General features: G+C 39.8%; 1 protein-coding gene across 1 annotated transcript; it reads right to left on the reverse strand.

Annotated features, from left to right (window-relative positions):
* Positions 1–4,722: 4,722 nt before the first annotated feature.
* On the reverse strand, positions 4,723–15,397 carry LOC133115284 (uncharacterized). Its single transcript, XM_061225129.1, has 4 exons — positions 15,142–15,397; positions 6,540–6,696; positions 6,172–6,409; positions 4,723–5,997 (listed from the first exon to the last, which is right to left on the reverse strand). The coding sequence occupies exons 2-4, from the start codon at positions 6,694–6,696 to the stop codon at positions 5,733–5,735; spliced, it is 660 nt and encodes a 219-aa protein (XP_061081113.1). The 5' UTR covers positions 15,142–15,397; the 3' UTR covers positions 4,723–5,732.
* Positions 15,398–16,606: the final 1,209 nt, after the last annotated feature.

Genomic DNA, 16,606 nt, shown 5'->3' on the forward strand with positions numbered 1-16,606 from the left:
AATGTATGCTGGGATAGGCTCCAGCCCCTCTGCGACCCTGTTCAGGATAAGCAGGTTAGGACAATGAATTAATTAATTAATTAAACAGTATATGAGCAACTCTCTGTCATGTTAAAATTAAATAAAGACCTGAATTCAATCAACATTTGCGCCAAACTTTGGCAATTAAAAGCAAGATGATTCTTTTTTTCTCACAAAAAACATTTTGGCATGTTCAGTGATCTTTGCAAAGTAAATTATTATTATTATTTTTGCATTTCAACTCATGAATATTTAAATACTTTAAGACAAAGTATTAAAGTATGAAACATTGTAGGATCAAATAGTGTGGGATCAATATTTAAACATGTACACATTTTCTTATGTGGGCACATTTATTAGATATATTAAATCAGGGAGCTTATTATTATTAGTTAATATTTGATTTTTATTTATTTTTTTACTTCCACCCGATTTTTATAGATCTGTTCAGAGTCAGACCTTAACTGGTTGATATACCTGAAAGCAACTTAGTTTTGCAGTGGTTCAGCTTCACTGTTACAGTGTTTAGTTGATTCATTTATTTACTGTCACTAGGGGGCAGAACATCCTAAGCAATATACACTCTGTGAGCACTTTAAATATTTATTAGACTTATTTTTTAGACATATTAAGTCTTCTGCTGCTATTCATTTAGCGGTTTGATGCGTTGTGTGTTCAGGGATGCTCTTCTGCATACCACTGTTGTAATGTGTGGTTATTTTCATTACTGTCACCTTCATGTCAGCTTTCAACAGTCTGGCCCTTCTCCTCTGACCTCTCTCACTAACAACGCATTTCTGCCTGCAGAACTGCTGCTCACTGAATGTTTTTTGTTTTTTGCACCAATCTCTGCAAACTCTAGAGACTGTTGTGCGTTAAAATCCCAGGAGATGAGCAGTTTCTGAGATACTCAAACCACCGTGTCTGGCACCAACAATCATTCCACGGTCAAAGTCACCTAGATCACATTTCTTCCCCATACTGACATTTGGTCTTAACAACAGCTGAACCTCTTGAACTTGTCTGCATGCGTTGCCACATGATCAGCTGATGAAATATTTGCATTAACAAGCTGGTGTGCAGGTCTACCCAATAAAGTCCTCAATGAGTGTAACGTTCAGTATACGCTCACCGAGCACTTAAAAAAAAAAAATTACACCTACTTATCTAATCACCTAATTGTGTGGCAGCAGTTAAATGCATACAATCATGTAGCTATGGGTCAGGCGCTTCAGTTAATGTTCACATCAACCATCAGAATGGGGAAAAATGTGATCTAAGTGACTCTGACCGTGGAATGATTGTTGGTGGCAGACAGGGTGGTTTGAGTATCTCAGAAACCTCTGGGGATTTTCATGCACAGGAAATAGCCTCAAACACTGTTTATCCCTCCCCCTTCTCTCTGAACATTGAAACCCCGCCATTAGCTGTGGCAATTAGAACTCATTTTCAACCAATGAGCTTGAATTATTGTACAGCTATACAGTGTTTCAGTACAGAGTGTCAAGTAGATACTGCCTAAATTTTAGTGACATGGTATTGGTCAGGTAAATTGATAAATTGCTTGTCAGGTGAATCGTTGATTTTACGTATGAAGGAAGTTTCCCTCATCTGAGATCACCCAGTCACAAATTGCTGTCAAATTGCTGTCAGGCACAGGTGCAACACAATTACAGTACTATATTTTCTGATCATGGAGGAACCTGCTGAGGCAAACACTGAACAGGGGCAAGTGCCTGCTCATCCAAGAGGAAGAGGAAGAGGAGTAAGGATGCATGGTGGCATGGTTAGGAGAAGACCACATGGTTGTTTCCAATGAAGTGAGGGCCACTATTGTGGACCATGTCATCAACCATGGTCTTACAATGGCAGAGTCTGGTTGTAGAGTGGAACTTAATGTGGGCCAGTCCATGGTGTCATCAATCATATAAACATTCCGAAGGGAAAACAGGTGCGCAGTTGTGCAATATTAAATATATAATATATATAATACAAGCCCAATTCCAAAACAGTTGGGACGCTTTGTAAAATGTAAATAAAAACAGAATGCAATGATTTGCAAATCTCATAAACCCATATTTTATTCAGAATAGAACATAGAAAACATATCAAATATTTAAACTGAGAAATTGTACCATTTTAAGGAAAAAAAAGGTAATTTTGAATTTGATGGCCGCAACACGTCTCAAAAAAGTTTGGACAGGGCCATGTTTACCACTGTGTAGCATCCCCTCTTCTTTTAGCAACAGTCCGTAAACGTCTGGGAACTGAGGAGACCAGTTGCTGGAGTTTTGGGAGAGGAATGTTGTCCCATTCTTGTCTGATATAGGATTCTAGCTGCTCAACAGTCCTGGGTCTTCTTTGTCTTATTTTTCGTTTCATGATGCGCCAAATGTTTTCAATTGGTGAAAGGTCTGGACAGCAGGCAGGCCAGTTCAGCACCCGGACTCTTCTTCTCCGAAGCCATGCTGTTGTAATAGATGCAGTATGTGGTTTAGCATCGTCTTGCTGGAATATGCAAGGCCTTACCTGAAAAAGACGTCGTCTAGATGGGAGCATGTGTTGCTCTAAAACCTCTATATACCTTTCAGAATTGATGGTGCCTTTCCAGATGTGCAAGCTGCCCATTTCATAGGCACTAATGCACCCCCATACCATCAGAGATGCAGGCTTTTGTACTGAGCGCTGATAACAAGCCGGATGATCCCTCTCATCTGTAGTCCGGAGGACGCGTCCATGGTTTCCAAAAACAATTTCAAATTTTGATTCGTCTGACCATAGAACAGTTTTCCACTTTGCCTCAGTCCATTTTAAATGAGCTTTGGCCCAGAGAAGACAACGGAGTTTCTGGATCGCGTTCACATATGGCTTCTTCTTCTTCTATGATAGAGCTTTAACTTACATTTGTGGATGGCACGGCGAACTGTGTTCACAGACAATTTCCGGAAGTGATCCTGAGCCCATGCAGTGATTTCTGTTACAGAATCATGCCTGTTTTTAATGCAGTGCCGTCTGAGGGCCCGAAGATCACGGGCATCCAGTATTGGTTTTCGGCCTTGTCCCTTGCGCACAGAGATTTCTCAGGATTCTCTTAATCTTTTGATTATATTATGTACTGTAGATGATGAGATTTTCAAAGTCTTCGCAATTTTAAGTTGAAGAATATTATTCAGAAATTTTTCCACAATTAGTAGACGCAGTCTTTCACAGATTGGTGATCCTCTGCCCATCTTTACTTCTGAGAGACTCTGCCTCTCTAACATGCTCTTTTTATACCCAATCATGTTACTGGCCTGTTGCCAATTAACCTAATTGCAAAATTTTCCTTTCTTTTTAGTACTACTTACTTTTCCAGCCTTTTATTGCCCCCGTCCCAACTTTTTTGAGACGTGTTGCTGCCATCAAATTCAAAATTATTTTGGAATTGGGCTTGTGTATTAAAAAATATATAAAACTGCATGCTATTTCAGTTGACAGCAAATGCATCTTTGAAGTCCATAAAGAATACAATACTACACAGTGATGTGGTGGTGATTTCCAACTGATTCCACTGTATTGTTGTGTTTTCAGTTTACTGTATTGCACTGTGTCGCAGTATCAATAAATTTCATTCTCAACAATTTTAGAGGAGACTGATTTGGAGCTGTAACAAACGTTCTTCCAGGGTACAGTCCTAATGACAATCTAACCATTTTGTCTTGATTTCAAACAATGACTTAAAACAATGACTTTTCATTTTTTGGACACTGACCAATTCATTGAAACTATACTAAAATTATTTTATTTTTAATGAGATTTTGAGTGAGGTATGCACTTTTGGAGGTGAACCATAAAGCTGTGCAGCATGCATGAAATTGGCAAAAGCAATTGAGAAAAACTAAACAAAATCTAGTCTTGCAAGCCCTTCCTCCCCAATTCTTATATGTAAATTCTTATAAAAATATTTGTCGTTCATTGAACTCAACCAAAGGGTTTATTGTTCTAGCATGTGTAACGATGCATGATTTAAAAGTACAGCTCATTCTTTTCCATTTCAACAATAATTCCGTGGTCTGAAATGCATTCCTTCAATCAAATCTTAAGGAGACACCTAGTTGATGGCATGTGGATATATAACAGGTAGCAACACAACAAACCTGTTTGACTAGATTGAGCAGTCAGTTAATGCCAATGATTCTCATTCTATGATAATATACAGTTAATTTTGTGGAGCTTATCCCATTTTATTTGCATAGTGAATACTAGCAACTTCAGCTGTCCTGGCTGACCATTAATGGCATCGCCATATTTCCCCAATGTCTGGCTCCCAATTCACTCCCATTCATTTTTTAAAGCACATACTAACCATGGAGCATACTAACGTCACACGTCCTGTGTTTCCTGTGCCATACATATGCAACATATAACTTTATGTAAAAAATGATTATTTGAAGGATTGTTTGAAAAGTTCCCCACCCCCAATATATGCAGCAGTCTCATAAAGCACGATAGGCCCTCATCCTTATCTTTGTTGTACTCTTAGCACTTGTACTTCCCTCTAGGCTCTTTGTCCCTGGTTATGGGTATGCACTTTGTTGTACTTGCTCGGGATAAGAGTGTCTGCCAAATGGCAATAATGTAATGTAATGTAATGATAGAAGATAGATGGTCATGTTGATTTTCATGAATTTCATGAATGCGAGTAATTTCATCAATGTATGTGGCTGAAGTTACAAAAAATATTAATGCATAGAAAATGGTAAACTACGCAGGATCTTATATTCACTTCTTTTTTTTTTTTTGCAATCATAATATTTTCCATTATCATTTCAAAAATATGTTTTGGCTCCATGCAATCTACAGGAATGAAAGTGGCTCCAAGAGGTCAACCTGCAGCATATCTGTTTCATTCTGAAAGCTTTATTCAGACCCCGATTGGCACATAAGGCTTAAATTAGGCATACAATGCATCAAATTGCCAGTAATTCACCCAGTTTAAGTGGGTATGCCCCCAGTGGAGGCAATATAAAGATCACGACATCACTGCAGTGCCAAATTATTATTAATCAACAATTTAGATTAATTATTTTCATATAATTATCTCTACAGTAATACAATTTTGGGTCAAGATATCCATGCAAACAAGGACACACAATGTTACTGGCGGGCAATGTTCCCAAACTATTAGATAAGGCACTTGGGGTGTATATCAACAGCCTGGAAGACAATTCTCCACTCTCCAGCTCAGCCTTCAGAGCAAGACTGGGGACTGCACATACATTGTTTTTGCTATGAACTCGTATGGACAACTAAATGGCATTCTTCCACCTACCGTACCAACTGAGTGGACAGACCTCACTCATGATCTGCAGTCTTTAGGTACAAGAAGCACAGTTACATCCAAGGAGCTATCTTTTATCAGCATGGAGGGGAATATAAACATGCCACATCCATGGTGGCAAATGATACCAAATCACAAATGATACCAAATCAATAGCAAAAGATAAAATAATAATAAAATAAGAAAATACATAAATAGTGCATCTTAATCTCATTCATTCATTATCCTAACCCGCTTTATCCTGAACAGGGTCGCAGGGGGCTGGAGCCTATCCCAGCATACATCTTAATCAGTTTTTTTTTATTTTTTTTTACTTCTAAATACAATATTGAAAAGTGTGCTGATAGAAAGAGTATCATATTTAGGCCAGTCCCAGGGGACAGTGTCCCCATCACAGGTTGTGGAAGCTGCCTGGTCCACCCTGGCTGTCAGCGTCTCCAGCATGAGTTTCCAGACAGCAGGCCACTTGTACAAACTCTTGGGAGGAGTGGTTCCGCAGCGCCTCCACCAATCGCAGCGCTACATGCCAGCTCAGGGTGTAGCCCCGTCCACCACATGTCCTGAGTGCCCAGTCAAGGAATAATGCCGGATGCTTCCGGAAATGGGCAAGGGTCCATCTCAGCTCCTCCAGAACCACACAGGCATCGTCGGCTGCACTGTGGAAGTGGTGGATACAGAAGTGCACAGGTACAGCACACGTGTAGGTACACAAATTCTTTTAAAGTTAAAAAAAATTTTTGAATCAAAAACTATTACATATTTGACCCAGGACTGACTGTTGCTCAAACACTGCTGCTGTGCATTGGTTGAGTATGGGTGTTCTACATTACCTGCGCTGGAATGTTATGAAGGCAGCCATGGACTTGTCCAGTTTTTTCTCTTTCTCAAGTACCCCTGGGACATCAGGATCACGGGGGGAGCGAACCAAAAGCATTATGCCAGCGCAGCACTGGAAGGTTCTAGAACAAGACACCTTCCGATTGGCCACCACCCAACAGAGAAGTCGTCCTGCGGGCACTGAGACATTGTCACTTGGGCCAGTCGCTGTGGGGGCGGGATCGGAATCAGCTGTAAAAAAGGGGAAGAGAAACCAGGTTACCTATAAGAATGTGTGAGAGTGATGGAAAGAAAGACCTATCAGCAACACGGGCACTGACATGTCCTTTCCTGAAAAGCCAAGAAGCGGAGAGCTGCTTACCAGCAGGAGTACTGCACAGTGTGGTCAGGCTGCAGAGCCATTGGGAGCTAGGTATCCCCCTGAGGTGACAGATGGTGAAGAAGCACAGGCTGAAGCCCACAATGAAGCCACTGCAGAACATCACCTTTGACAGCCAGGGAGGGGTAGTGTTCTCCATCTGCGTGTGACAAACATGCGGTGAACAATGCTATCCCATCTGCGTTCTGAGAATTTGATCTAGGGCGGCCTGTAGCGTAGTGGTTAAGGTACATGACCGGGACATGCAAGGTCAGTGGTTTGATCCCCGGTGTAGCCACAATAAGATCCGCACAGCCGTTGGCCATTGAGCAAGGCCCTTAACCCTGCATTGCTCCAGGGGAGGTTTGTGTCCTGCTTAGTCTAATCAACTGTACGTCGCTCTAGATAAGAGTGTCTGCAAAATGCCATTAATGTAAAGTAATGATCTTTAAAGATTCCAAAGTGAATGGGCTCCAAGCAGATACGACTTTGTAAATTCAGGATTTTATTTAATTTAATTTTTTGTATTTTTGTATACAGTGGTTTTGTGTTTCACTTGGCGCTTCAGCCTCGGGATATCGGGGAGTTTTATTATTATTATTTTTATTTTTTATTTTATTTTATTTTTCCCCACAGCAATTACTTGTTTGCACAACCACCACCACCAATGTTAGCGCACTAATCCACAGCAGTTTGATGTACTTGCAGGTTCCGACAGTAGGGGGGCCGCAGTGCCCATTTTCATCACAAGAATCATTCATTATCGTGAAAGATATCTGAAATGTCGAATGGAATCGAAAAAATTATACAATTGAATGTTTCATTGCGTTGGCATTATTAGAAAGCAAGTAAATCCAAATATTTGTCAGGAACCGGGCAGTGAGAACCCAGAGCAGATTCAGGGATAATGTGAAGAAGGCAGGCCTTAATGACAGAGGGCAGATCCAAAACATTATCCAAAAACCAAGGAGACAGTAAAAAATCCAAAATGCAAAACTGAGTCAAAAACCAGGCAGAGAATCAAAAAACAGAAAATCAAAAAACAGCGCATAACCAGATAGAAAATAACAGGGGCACAGGCATGGGGAAGAGGAAGCTAGAACCGGGTAGTGAACAGAATCACAGAAACTAGCAACAAGAAACTGAAAAGGACAGGTTTAAATGGAACACTGACAGCTAAACAGCTGGCTTTTTGACACATCCCTTGGCTAACCAGCGTGTTGTTTACTAACTTGTATCTGCAATGTGGATAAATAACCCCTTTCTTTTTTCTCTATCTTACAAGAAGTCACGAACAAGGGACACACATCCAGTTTCACCTCATCACGAGCATTGAAATCTACAGTCATTCAGATGAATATCGGGCCATAGCCACACACATTAGCACTTTCTCTGAATCTCACAGGGGTGGGGTGAGCGAAGACAATTAAGCAAACTGATCTGAAACCTCACTTTGTCCCTCACATTGTCCTTCCCAAGACAGTAAACCCACAGCCAAAAACTAACAATATCATTGTTTTCTGGTCGCATGTAACGTTACATCCCTGTCCAGCTTTGCAAGTGAATATCAACCACTGCTGAAAAAAAACTGATTAAGCTAGATTATGAAACAGCAGGTTGACCAGTTCCATACTCAACATGGTTTGACCAACTCAGGCTATGTTTTGAAACAGATGGGTATGATATCTGGTCATAGCTGGATTTTATGCCAGGGAAAGCTAAATATAAGGAAAGCCAAAAATAAGTGCCGAAAGCTAAATATAGGCAAAGTCCATAACGTTGAAATTTGGATTCAAAGTATGTTTTTCATGGTTTAAATATATAGCTATATACTGAATATGATGGGATTTCAGTGCATAAAGTTATGTTCTGCGTTTTAAGATCGGCGAGAGGCCTCCACTAATGCTTTCCCTTTCATCTTGATGAAATTTCCACAATTGTACCATCCTAATGCCACCGACAATTGTATTCATTTATCGTCCCCGATTTTAAAAAATCTGACTTAACTGGCGTGATTCTAGTTTATACTTAACTTAATTTACAAATTATTTTAAAATTGCCAATCGATGGCAACCTGCAACTGACGTCAAGCGCAATTGTGGAAAAAACCCCATGCGCAAGTTGAATGTATTCATTACGGCGGCATGGCTCAGGCAGTAAGAGCAGTTGCCTGGCAGTTGGAGGGTTGCCGGTTTGATCCCCCGCCTGGGCTGTGTCGAAGTGTCCCTGAGCAAGACACCTAACCCCCAAATGCTCCTGACGAGCTGGTTGGTGCCTTGCATGGCAGCCAATCGCTGTTGATGTGTGAGTGTGTGTATGAATGGGTGAAGAAGAAGCATCAATTGTACAGCGCTTTGGATAAAGGCGCTATATAAATGCCAACCATTTACCATTTATACATTAGCTAGACAGAGAAAAAGCGGATGCCAGATCATTTGTCAACGCCCTTCTTTTTGAATGCAAGACTGGCAAACTCGCTTAGAGCTAGAATAGCAGACTTAATATTTTATGTAACATGGCAGTGTCAATAGCATATCACATTTCCAAAATATATATATTGTATTTAACAGATATATTGACCATGACAACAGATATACACTTTATTAGGAACCTCCCTTTGCTCTCAAAACAGCCTCAATTCTTCATGGCATGGATTCCACAAGATGTTGAAAACATTCCTTTTATAATAGGTGTTGATAGTCTAAGTGGTAATTTGTCTGATCCGCTATTGAGTAGCTGAATGACAGAGGAGGGCAAATCAAAAGTTTGTATTGGTAGGGCCTACATTGCAGTGTTTAAATCTTTGATGAGCCTGTCAGTATAAAAGAGATTAGACTTAGACTTCACAAATGATCCACAAATGGTGTTTATTTATAAATGGTGTTTTATATATCCACACATCTCTCAACTTGTGTCTTGTGTCTTCTGAATATCAACAGCAAAAATATGTATCAGTATTCTGTGTGCTTTTTTTTGCAATAACCCAGTCTCAAATATAAAATCTGCATTTGACACATGCATTCAGTGATCTGAATTGTAAGTTTCCTTTTTTTAATTCTGAGATTTTCCTTCCGCAGTTCCTGTGTAATACACACATAAATAGCTATCGATCCACGAACAAAATCCAGAACCATTGCAAAACTGGAACATGGACTGGAGTAAAACAGCTGTTCAGGTGTTGTGTCGAATTCTTTCCCCCACTGAATCGTGTTCCTCCAAATGCCCCTTGCACATTTGTCATGAAGACATACAGATTATGAAAGCCCAAGCATTCCTCCAGGAATATCAGATTAATCGAAATAGATCGCAGAGAGCTGATTCCAAAAAAATCTCTCTCCATATGCAGTGAGGGAGGGACAGCTGATATATGTGGCTAGTAGGGGTCGACCGATATGCATTTTTCAGGGCCGATACCGATACCGATATCTGATGGCCTAGAGTGGCCGATACCGATATTTGGCCGATATTCTAGGCCAGTATTAATTCATTATATTTGACTTTTTCAATAACAAAAAATGATTAAGGATATTGAATTTCTATTCTAAATACCGTCTATAAGGAATAAGGAACAATATAAAGAGTGAGAAAAGGATGCTTTTAATGAGAAAATGTATAAAACAGTTTATTAAGAAATAGTAGAAAGTATTTCTAGTTGTGTAAGGCTAGTTATATGAAATTAAAATAATGTTTTACTGACTTCATTGTAGCCTATGCCTAGCCTACTTTAAAACTCATGAGCATTTATTCATTGTAAGTAATTCTGCAGCTTATGACATTCATATGCAGTGTAGGCAAAGTACAATTAACTTGACATGTTTATTAGCCTACACTATGTTATAGTAACCTTTTCATTACCACAGACGCACATAGCCAGGACATAGATAATAGGCTACTGTTTATTTGGCTAGGCACACTAAATAGGCAACACTACATTCTCCCCAATGATAAGCTCCACCTCAGGCACAGAGAGGCAGGCACAGAGAAATGCGCACGCACTTCGGAGCAGTCTAAAGGCCCGGACACACCAAACCGACGGTCGGCCGCAGAGCGCCGACAAAGATCGCCCCGCGTCGATACGCGTCGTTAATGTTGGCTGTGCCGAACACACCGCAACGACGGTCCGCCGACGGCCGAGTTGCACGTACGTTCTGCGCCTGCGTGAGAGGTAATAACTCTTGTCTTTCAAAAAATGGAAACCGGAAGACCGGGGAATGCGTTTGCATTGCGTTGGACCTAGAAGCAGCCATTGTCTCGCTCACAACAAACAGTTTCCAGCAATTTCCTTGTTCTCTCTCGCTATTTAGTAATACTAATCGAAAATTATGTCTGGTAGTGATAGTAATTTTGGAATGGCTTGCTTTCGTCGCTTCCGTTTCTCTTCTCGTGCACTGATTCGCTAGCTGGACAGCCAATCAGAGAGCTCTCTCTCATCGACGGCTCCGGGGGCTCCGACGCCGATTCAACATGTTGAATCGGCGTCGGAGCCCTCTAAAACACGCCGACGGAGTGTCGGCGTGCGGGACACACCGGAAAGACTCGGCCGACAGGGCGCCACCGACGTCCGACGGCCGACAGCAGGAGCAGGACTAAAATATACGTCTGGGGCAGTCTACTTCGGCAGTGGCTTCCTTCCGCGGTTGGAAGCTAGACTATTCTCTACTGGATCGTGCTGTACGAACAAAATAAGTGTGCATTTCATTCATTTATTTCTCGTTGGGGTTAAGACACGTCTGAAATTAATAGGTTGGGTGGCAATGATAACACATAGGGGCTGAATAGTTCAGTAGCCTATTAACCAACACCAAACGCATTACAAAGTGTTTAGAAAATGTAAGCGGGACTTACTACTACTACTACTCAAACATCAACCATAAGCTCCACTCTAGAATCTTTGCATAAAATACTTCAAATGAAAATAGAAACACTGACTAGCATGGCCACGGAGACCGCTAGCATCCACTCGTTATAGCTAACTTGGGGCCATAATTAAACTAACGCATTGCAGCGTTAAATGTACATCAGCTTCACGTTGAAATATGCAATCTTACTTAAACATACCAATGTCAAGCACGTTTAAGTTTGTCTTAAGAGGTGTTAATACAAAGAACATACTGCTTCATTTCTTGAGTGTCCATTAATTCATTTCTCCTTCACCATCCCATGTTTCCAAGTGTCGTTTCGGTTTTGTTTACATTGCCAACAGACCCGCGGTAAGCCAGTTATATCGTAGTTGTTGAGCAAACACCATTGAAATTAACTTTTGGACTAATATTTTTAGTCACAGTAAATTTGAACCTGCACTGTAAAAAATTACTGTAAAAATACGGCCAAATTCTAACAGTAATGTACAGTTTTTCTTAAGTACAGTACAATACTGTAAAATGCAGCGCTTTTTTGGCGCCAAAAGCATGACTTGCCGTAAACAGCATGCTACTGTGAAATTTTACAACTATACAGTACAATACAGTTTTTGTTGTTTTTTTAACCAGAAGACGGTTGATTTTGAGCCCGCCCAAATGCGCCCATAACTGTGGACTCACACCTGTATTTTCCCATAGAGTTTTTTTCACCAACTTCGGTGAAGTTAAGTGATTTGTTTTGCTATTTATACAAAATGTGAAGAGTAGAAACTGCAGCCACGACGGAGAAAAGGCTTTCATCGTTGGAAACCCCTCTTTAGTTCGGTGAGTAACTAAAATATTATTTCTGGAGACTGCACTTCACTGAGTAACGTTAGACCAAACGAAAAACCCAACAGGTAACGCAGTTGGCTAGCTCACACTGTTTTTATTGTATGCAGTAAGCAGTAACGTTAACTGTATATTTCCGTTCATCTTCTGGAGGAAAATCACATGCATATGCTGCTTGCTTTTAGCTTTGGAATATGATTCAGGTTCAATTAGAATGTTTGGCGAATATTGTATATTGCAGATCTAGGCTACAATAAAACTGACTTCCAGTCTGGTTTACCAGCGTTAGCTTTTCAGGTCATTTGTTGAAGCACAGTGCTATTGTTAGCTAGCATAATAGAGCAAAATCTAAATATTTGACTAGTAATCTGTTCCCTCTGTTCCATGTTATTGTCCTGTGAGAGTACATCAAAAATATACGATCACTCCATCACTCCGGAGCTTTCATAAACCTATATGATAAACCTGCGGAAACATTCTGTTGTTACCTCTGGCTGCCAATCCAAAGGTGGCCCCTTTTTTATATGTGGTAACGGGGCACAAACAACAAACACCTGGGTAGGTTGTTCACTGAAATGACAGCCAGGTGTTTCAGCAGTACATATACAGCAGTAATAGTGGAAAAATCTCTTCAGTGACAACTACATCTATACTTACCCTATATACATGCACATTTCAATGCAAGTATGATCACTTTTGTATAGATGGTAACAAGGCTGCAAACAAAAAAATGAATAAACTGAATAAACTTTCTGCTCAAATCAGAATGATCTGTCTTACGTATTTCAAGCATATAGTTTCATTTTTCTGCCAAAATGCAGCATATTTCCTTCCACAATTATCAGAAATTTATTGGGTTTTGAACTGAAAGTTAACTGTTTTTAACAGAGTATCTAAATGTCTGCAAAATTTGCTGTATTTGTACAAACTTTTGCTGGTAGTGAACACTGAGAGAGGTATTCATGAATTTGGTGGTGATTGAATGCCTTTAGTATGAAAGCAATGCAAAAATATCCACAGTTTAGTTCACATAGTCTAATGATATGGTGAATGTGTTAAGTGTTTTGAAAAAGTGGACAAGTGTGAAAACGATCGTAAAAAACTGTAAATATTTGTCTTCAGGAAACAATCTTTCTCTTTGTGTTTAAACTGTTGAACTACATTTCATTACTAAAACAATGTTCGTCAGTAATATGCATTGGCTTGCATAAATGTTGTAAGGCCATCTCTTGTCTGATCCAGCTAGCAATTTTCAAGAGTTTTTAATTTGAAATGTCACTTTTTAAAATCATTGACTTGTTGAAGACAAGACAGCTGACTGTATCCTACTGTAAAGCTTAAACAATATTACTGTTAGTTTACAATAGGTACACTAATGCAAATCATATATACAGCACATTACTGTATATTTACAGCAATAACCTGTTAGTTTACAGTAGGTACACTGTATTGCAAAGCTTATATACAGAACATTACTGTATATTTTACAGTACTAAATTGTTAAATTACAGTAAGTACACTAGAACAACTGTAGAGTACTGTAATACATTTTACAGTAATTAACTGTTGAAATAAACTGTTGAAAACAGAAGAATACTGGCGAATTTAGCTGCCTGTATTTTACTGTAATTTTACAGGATTTTTTTTTTTTTTTTTACAGTGTGCTGAATGTTAACATGAGATGGCGCATTTTGGACAAATATCGGCAAACGCCGATATGAGAATGGCCGATACCGATATGGACCGATAAGGTAAAAATGGCCGATATATCGGTCGACCTCTAGTTGCTAGTATAGTCACTATGCAAATAAAATGGCGGTTACCTAATTACCCTTTAACGTCAAACATGCATTGCTGTGTATATCCTAAAGTGCATGAAAAAGTACTTTCCAGATTTCCTCAATTATTGCATGTGTTACACGGAATGGATTTAGATATTTAGAAGAAATTTTATATAAGACAGAGTAAAGAGGAAATATATTTACATTATTTATTTAATGAAAAAAGTGATAAAACACCCAAAAAGTAATTGCTCCCTTAAACTTCAAAACCAAACGCTTCCTATAATATGTAAACATCAGTCTTCCACATCACTGTGAATGGATGTTAGCTCACATTTCTTTGCTTTGACTTTGGCTCGCACTATTGGCTTCCTTCCTAGGCTACCTTTGCGCCCTACTATGTGAGGTAAAATAAAACCGAGTTTAGGCTAGTTCTTGAAAACATCGGCCTGAATAGCTTAATAGCGACAAACGTATCGGGGGGTCACCTACATTCTCCACTGGGCTACTCAACGTTGCCATGGATAAGAGCGTCGGCCAAGCGATTGGTCTTACGAACCTAATGTAAACCGACCGAATACATGAATAAATCATCATTAACGCAATAAAGTTCAAACACTTATATCACGCACTGCATGGGAACTCCTTTCTGGACCGTACTACCAGCGCTGTGGGAATATCCTACCCAGACCAAGCCTCAGGTTTGCGCTCATTGAGTTCTCAGTCTACAGGTGTTCACAATTCAGTCAATCAGGTTGGTTCTGGAAAAGTAGCCTAATTTATGAAACATTTTTAACAAACATGCGTATTCAACATAACGCTTAACACATATAATCAAATCAATGAAGACTTTTTTAAAGCAAATTATTTGTCAGAGAAATACTACAGGGTTAAGAAACACAAGCCATAGAGGTTAACGGCACCAATAATTATTAAATAAGAAAGACCGAATATCAAAACATGAAAATAAACTTCCAAGTCACGGATCCAATAAAATGTTCACTGTGCCGTGAGCATTTCAAACGGATTTTTAAATCAGAATAAATTGCATTATAATGTAGGCTATAGCCTATACTAAACTTGGTTTACTGAGAATATTTACATTTCTGAAAGCATTGTGGATTAACCTCTTACCTGAGTAGGCTAATGCTCTACGTCTCCAAAAAAACGATTCTCCGGTTGAACAAGCGTGTCATCGAAATAACTTTCACGTATGAGTGTGATGACTCGCTCGTTCGAATGAAATCAACTCGAAAATCAACAAGCGTTCTGACGAATAACGTGCCGCTTCAAAGCATAGGCTATATTTTGGAAGGTTCCCAACATGTATATTTTGGTAAATGGTTCACTCAACTAGCGCCACCGCTTCTGCAGCGGACAGTCACCGCAAATTAAATAGCCGACAGCATGATTTGGCCACATTGTTTGAACTATGGGCTGAAACATAAGACTGCACTCAGCCTCTATAAACGTACTAGGTCTGTAAACACATTTCTTGCAAAAAATTATAATAACATAAAACCAGTCCTTCTGTATCAAAAATATATTACAAAAATGAATCCTTTATACATATACAGCCATGTATGGTTTTCCGTGTATTAATATATGGGAATTCAGTCATAGATTTTGCTTTAGCAGTTCGTCTGGTGGGTGATATTGGTGCACTCAGGAAGTCATGAAGAAACCTTATAAGTTACCTCATAGGCTGTCTTTCCCAAGTTACCCTGCCCATTTCTTGCACAACTGCACCTGTTTAGAGCTCCTGGTTAAAGAAGTAATGCAGGGAAGATGAGTATCACAGCAATGTGGCTAGGGTAGGATGATTTGGAAACTGGCCACATAATTTAGAAGAGGCAGGTTCGGTTAATAGGTGGGACTCTGTGGTTATAGGCATACCGACTTAATTGTTTACTTCAGTAAATGACATTACATTACATTACATGGCATTTAGCAGACGCTCTTATCTAGAGCGATGTACAACGAACAAGGAGAGATGGTAGTTTTGAATGCAGGACGGGTGTAGAGTGGGTTTCTTTAGGAGTGGGGTGATGTAGGCCCTCTTGAATGCTGAGGGAAAGCAGCCAGAGGACAGAGAGGAGTTAACAAGGGAGGTGACAAATGGATGTCAGGCGTGATTGGGGGTTTGAGGGGATGGGGTCTAGGGCACAAGTAGTAGGGCGGTGGGAGAGCAGGAGGTGAGACAGATAATAATAATAACAATTCATCCATCCCAGGTAATTTCACAACCCCCGAGTGGCGAATAGGACCTGTTTGTGTGTCTGAGTCTCAAAGGATTAGGATAATTTGAAGAAAGAAGAAACAAGCGTGCAGACAAAACCCTGAAATACTCAGGCATGAATCAGAAGCAGGCCTTGGTCAGACATACATCGAAAGCTCTTAAGATGTTTATCAAATCTGAAAACACTTCTGCTAATCCCTGAGAATATTCAAGAAAACACATGACTAAACATGCAATCTTAGGAAAGAATCATTTTGTTCTGATTGCTGAAAAGTGGAATATTTTAGGAAGACTATTTGTCAGTGATCTGCGGGAATTGCACTGGTACCTAAAAAGGTTACTTTAATATTTTGGCCCTGT

The sequence above is a fragment of the Conger conger genome, chromosome 16 (assembly GCF_963514075.1).
Source record: "Conger conger chromosome 16, fConCon1.1, whole genome shotgun sequence".
Classification (NCBI taxonomy): Eukaryota; Metazoa; Chordata; class Actinopteri; order Anguilliformes; family Congridae; genus Conger; species Conger conger.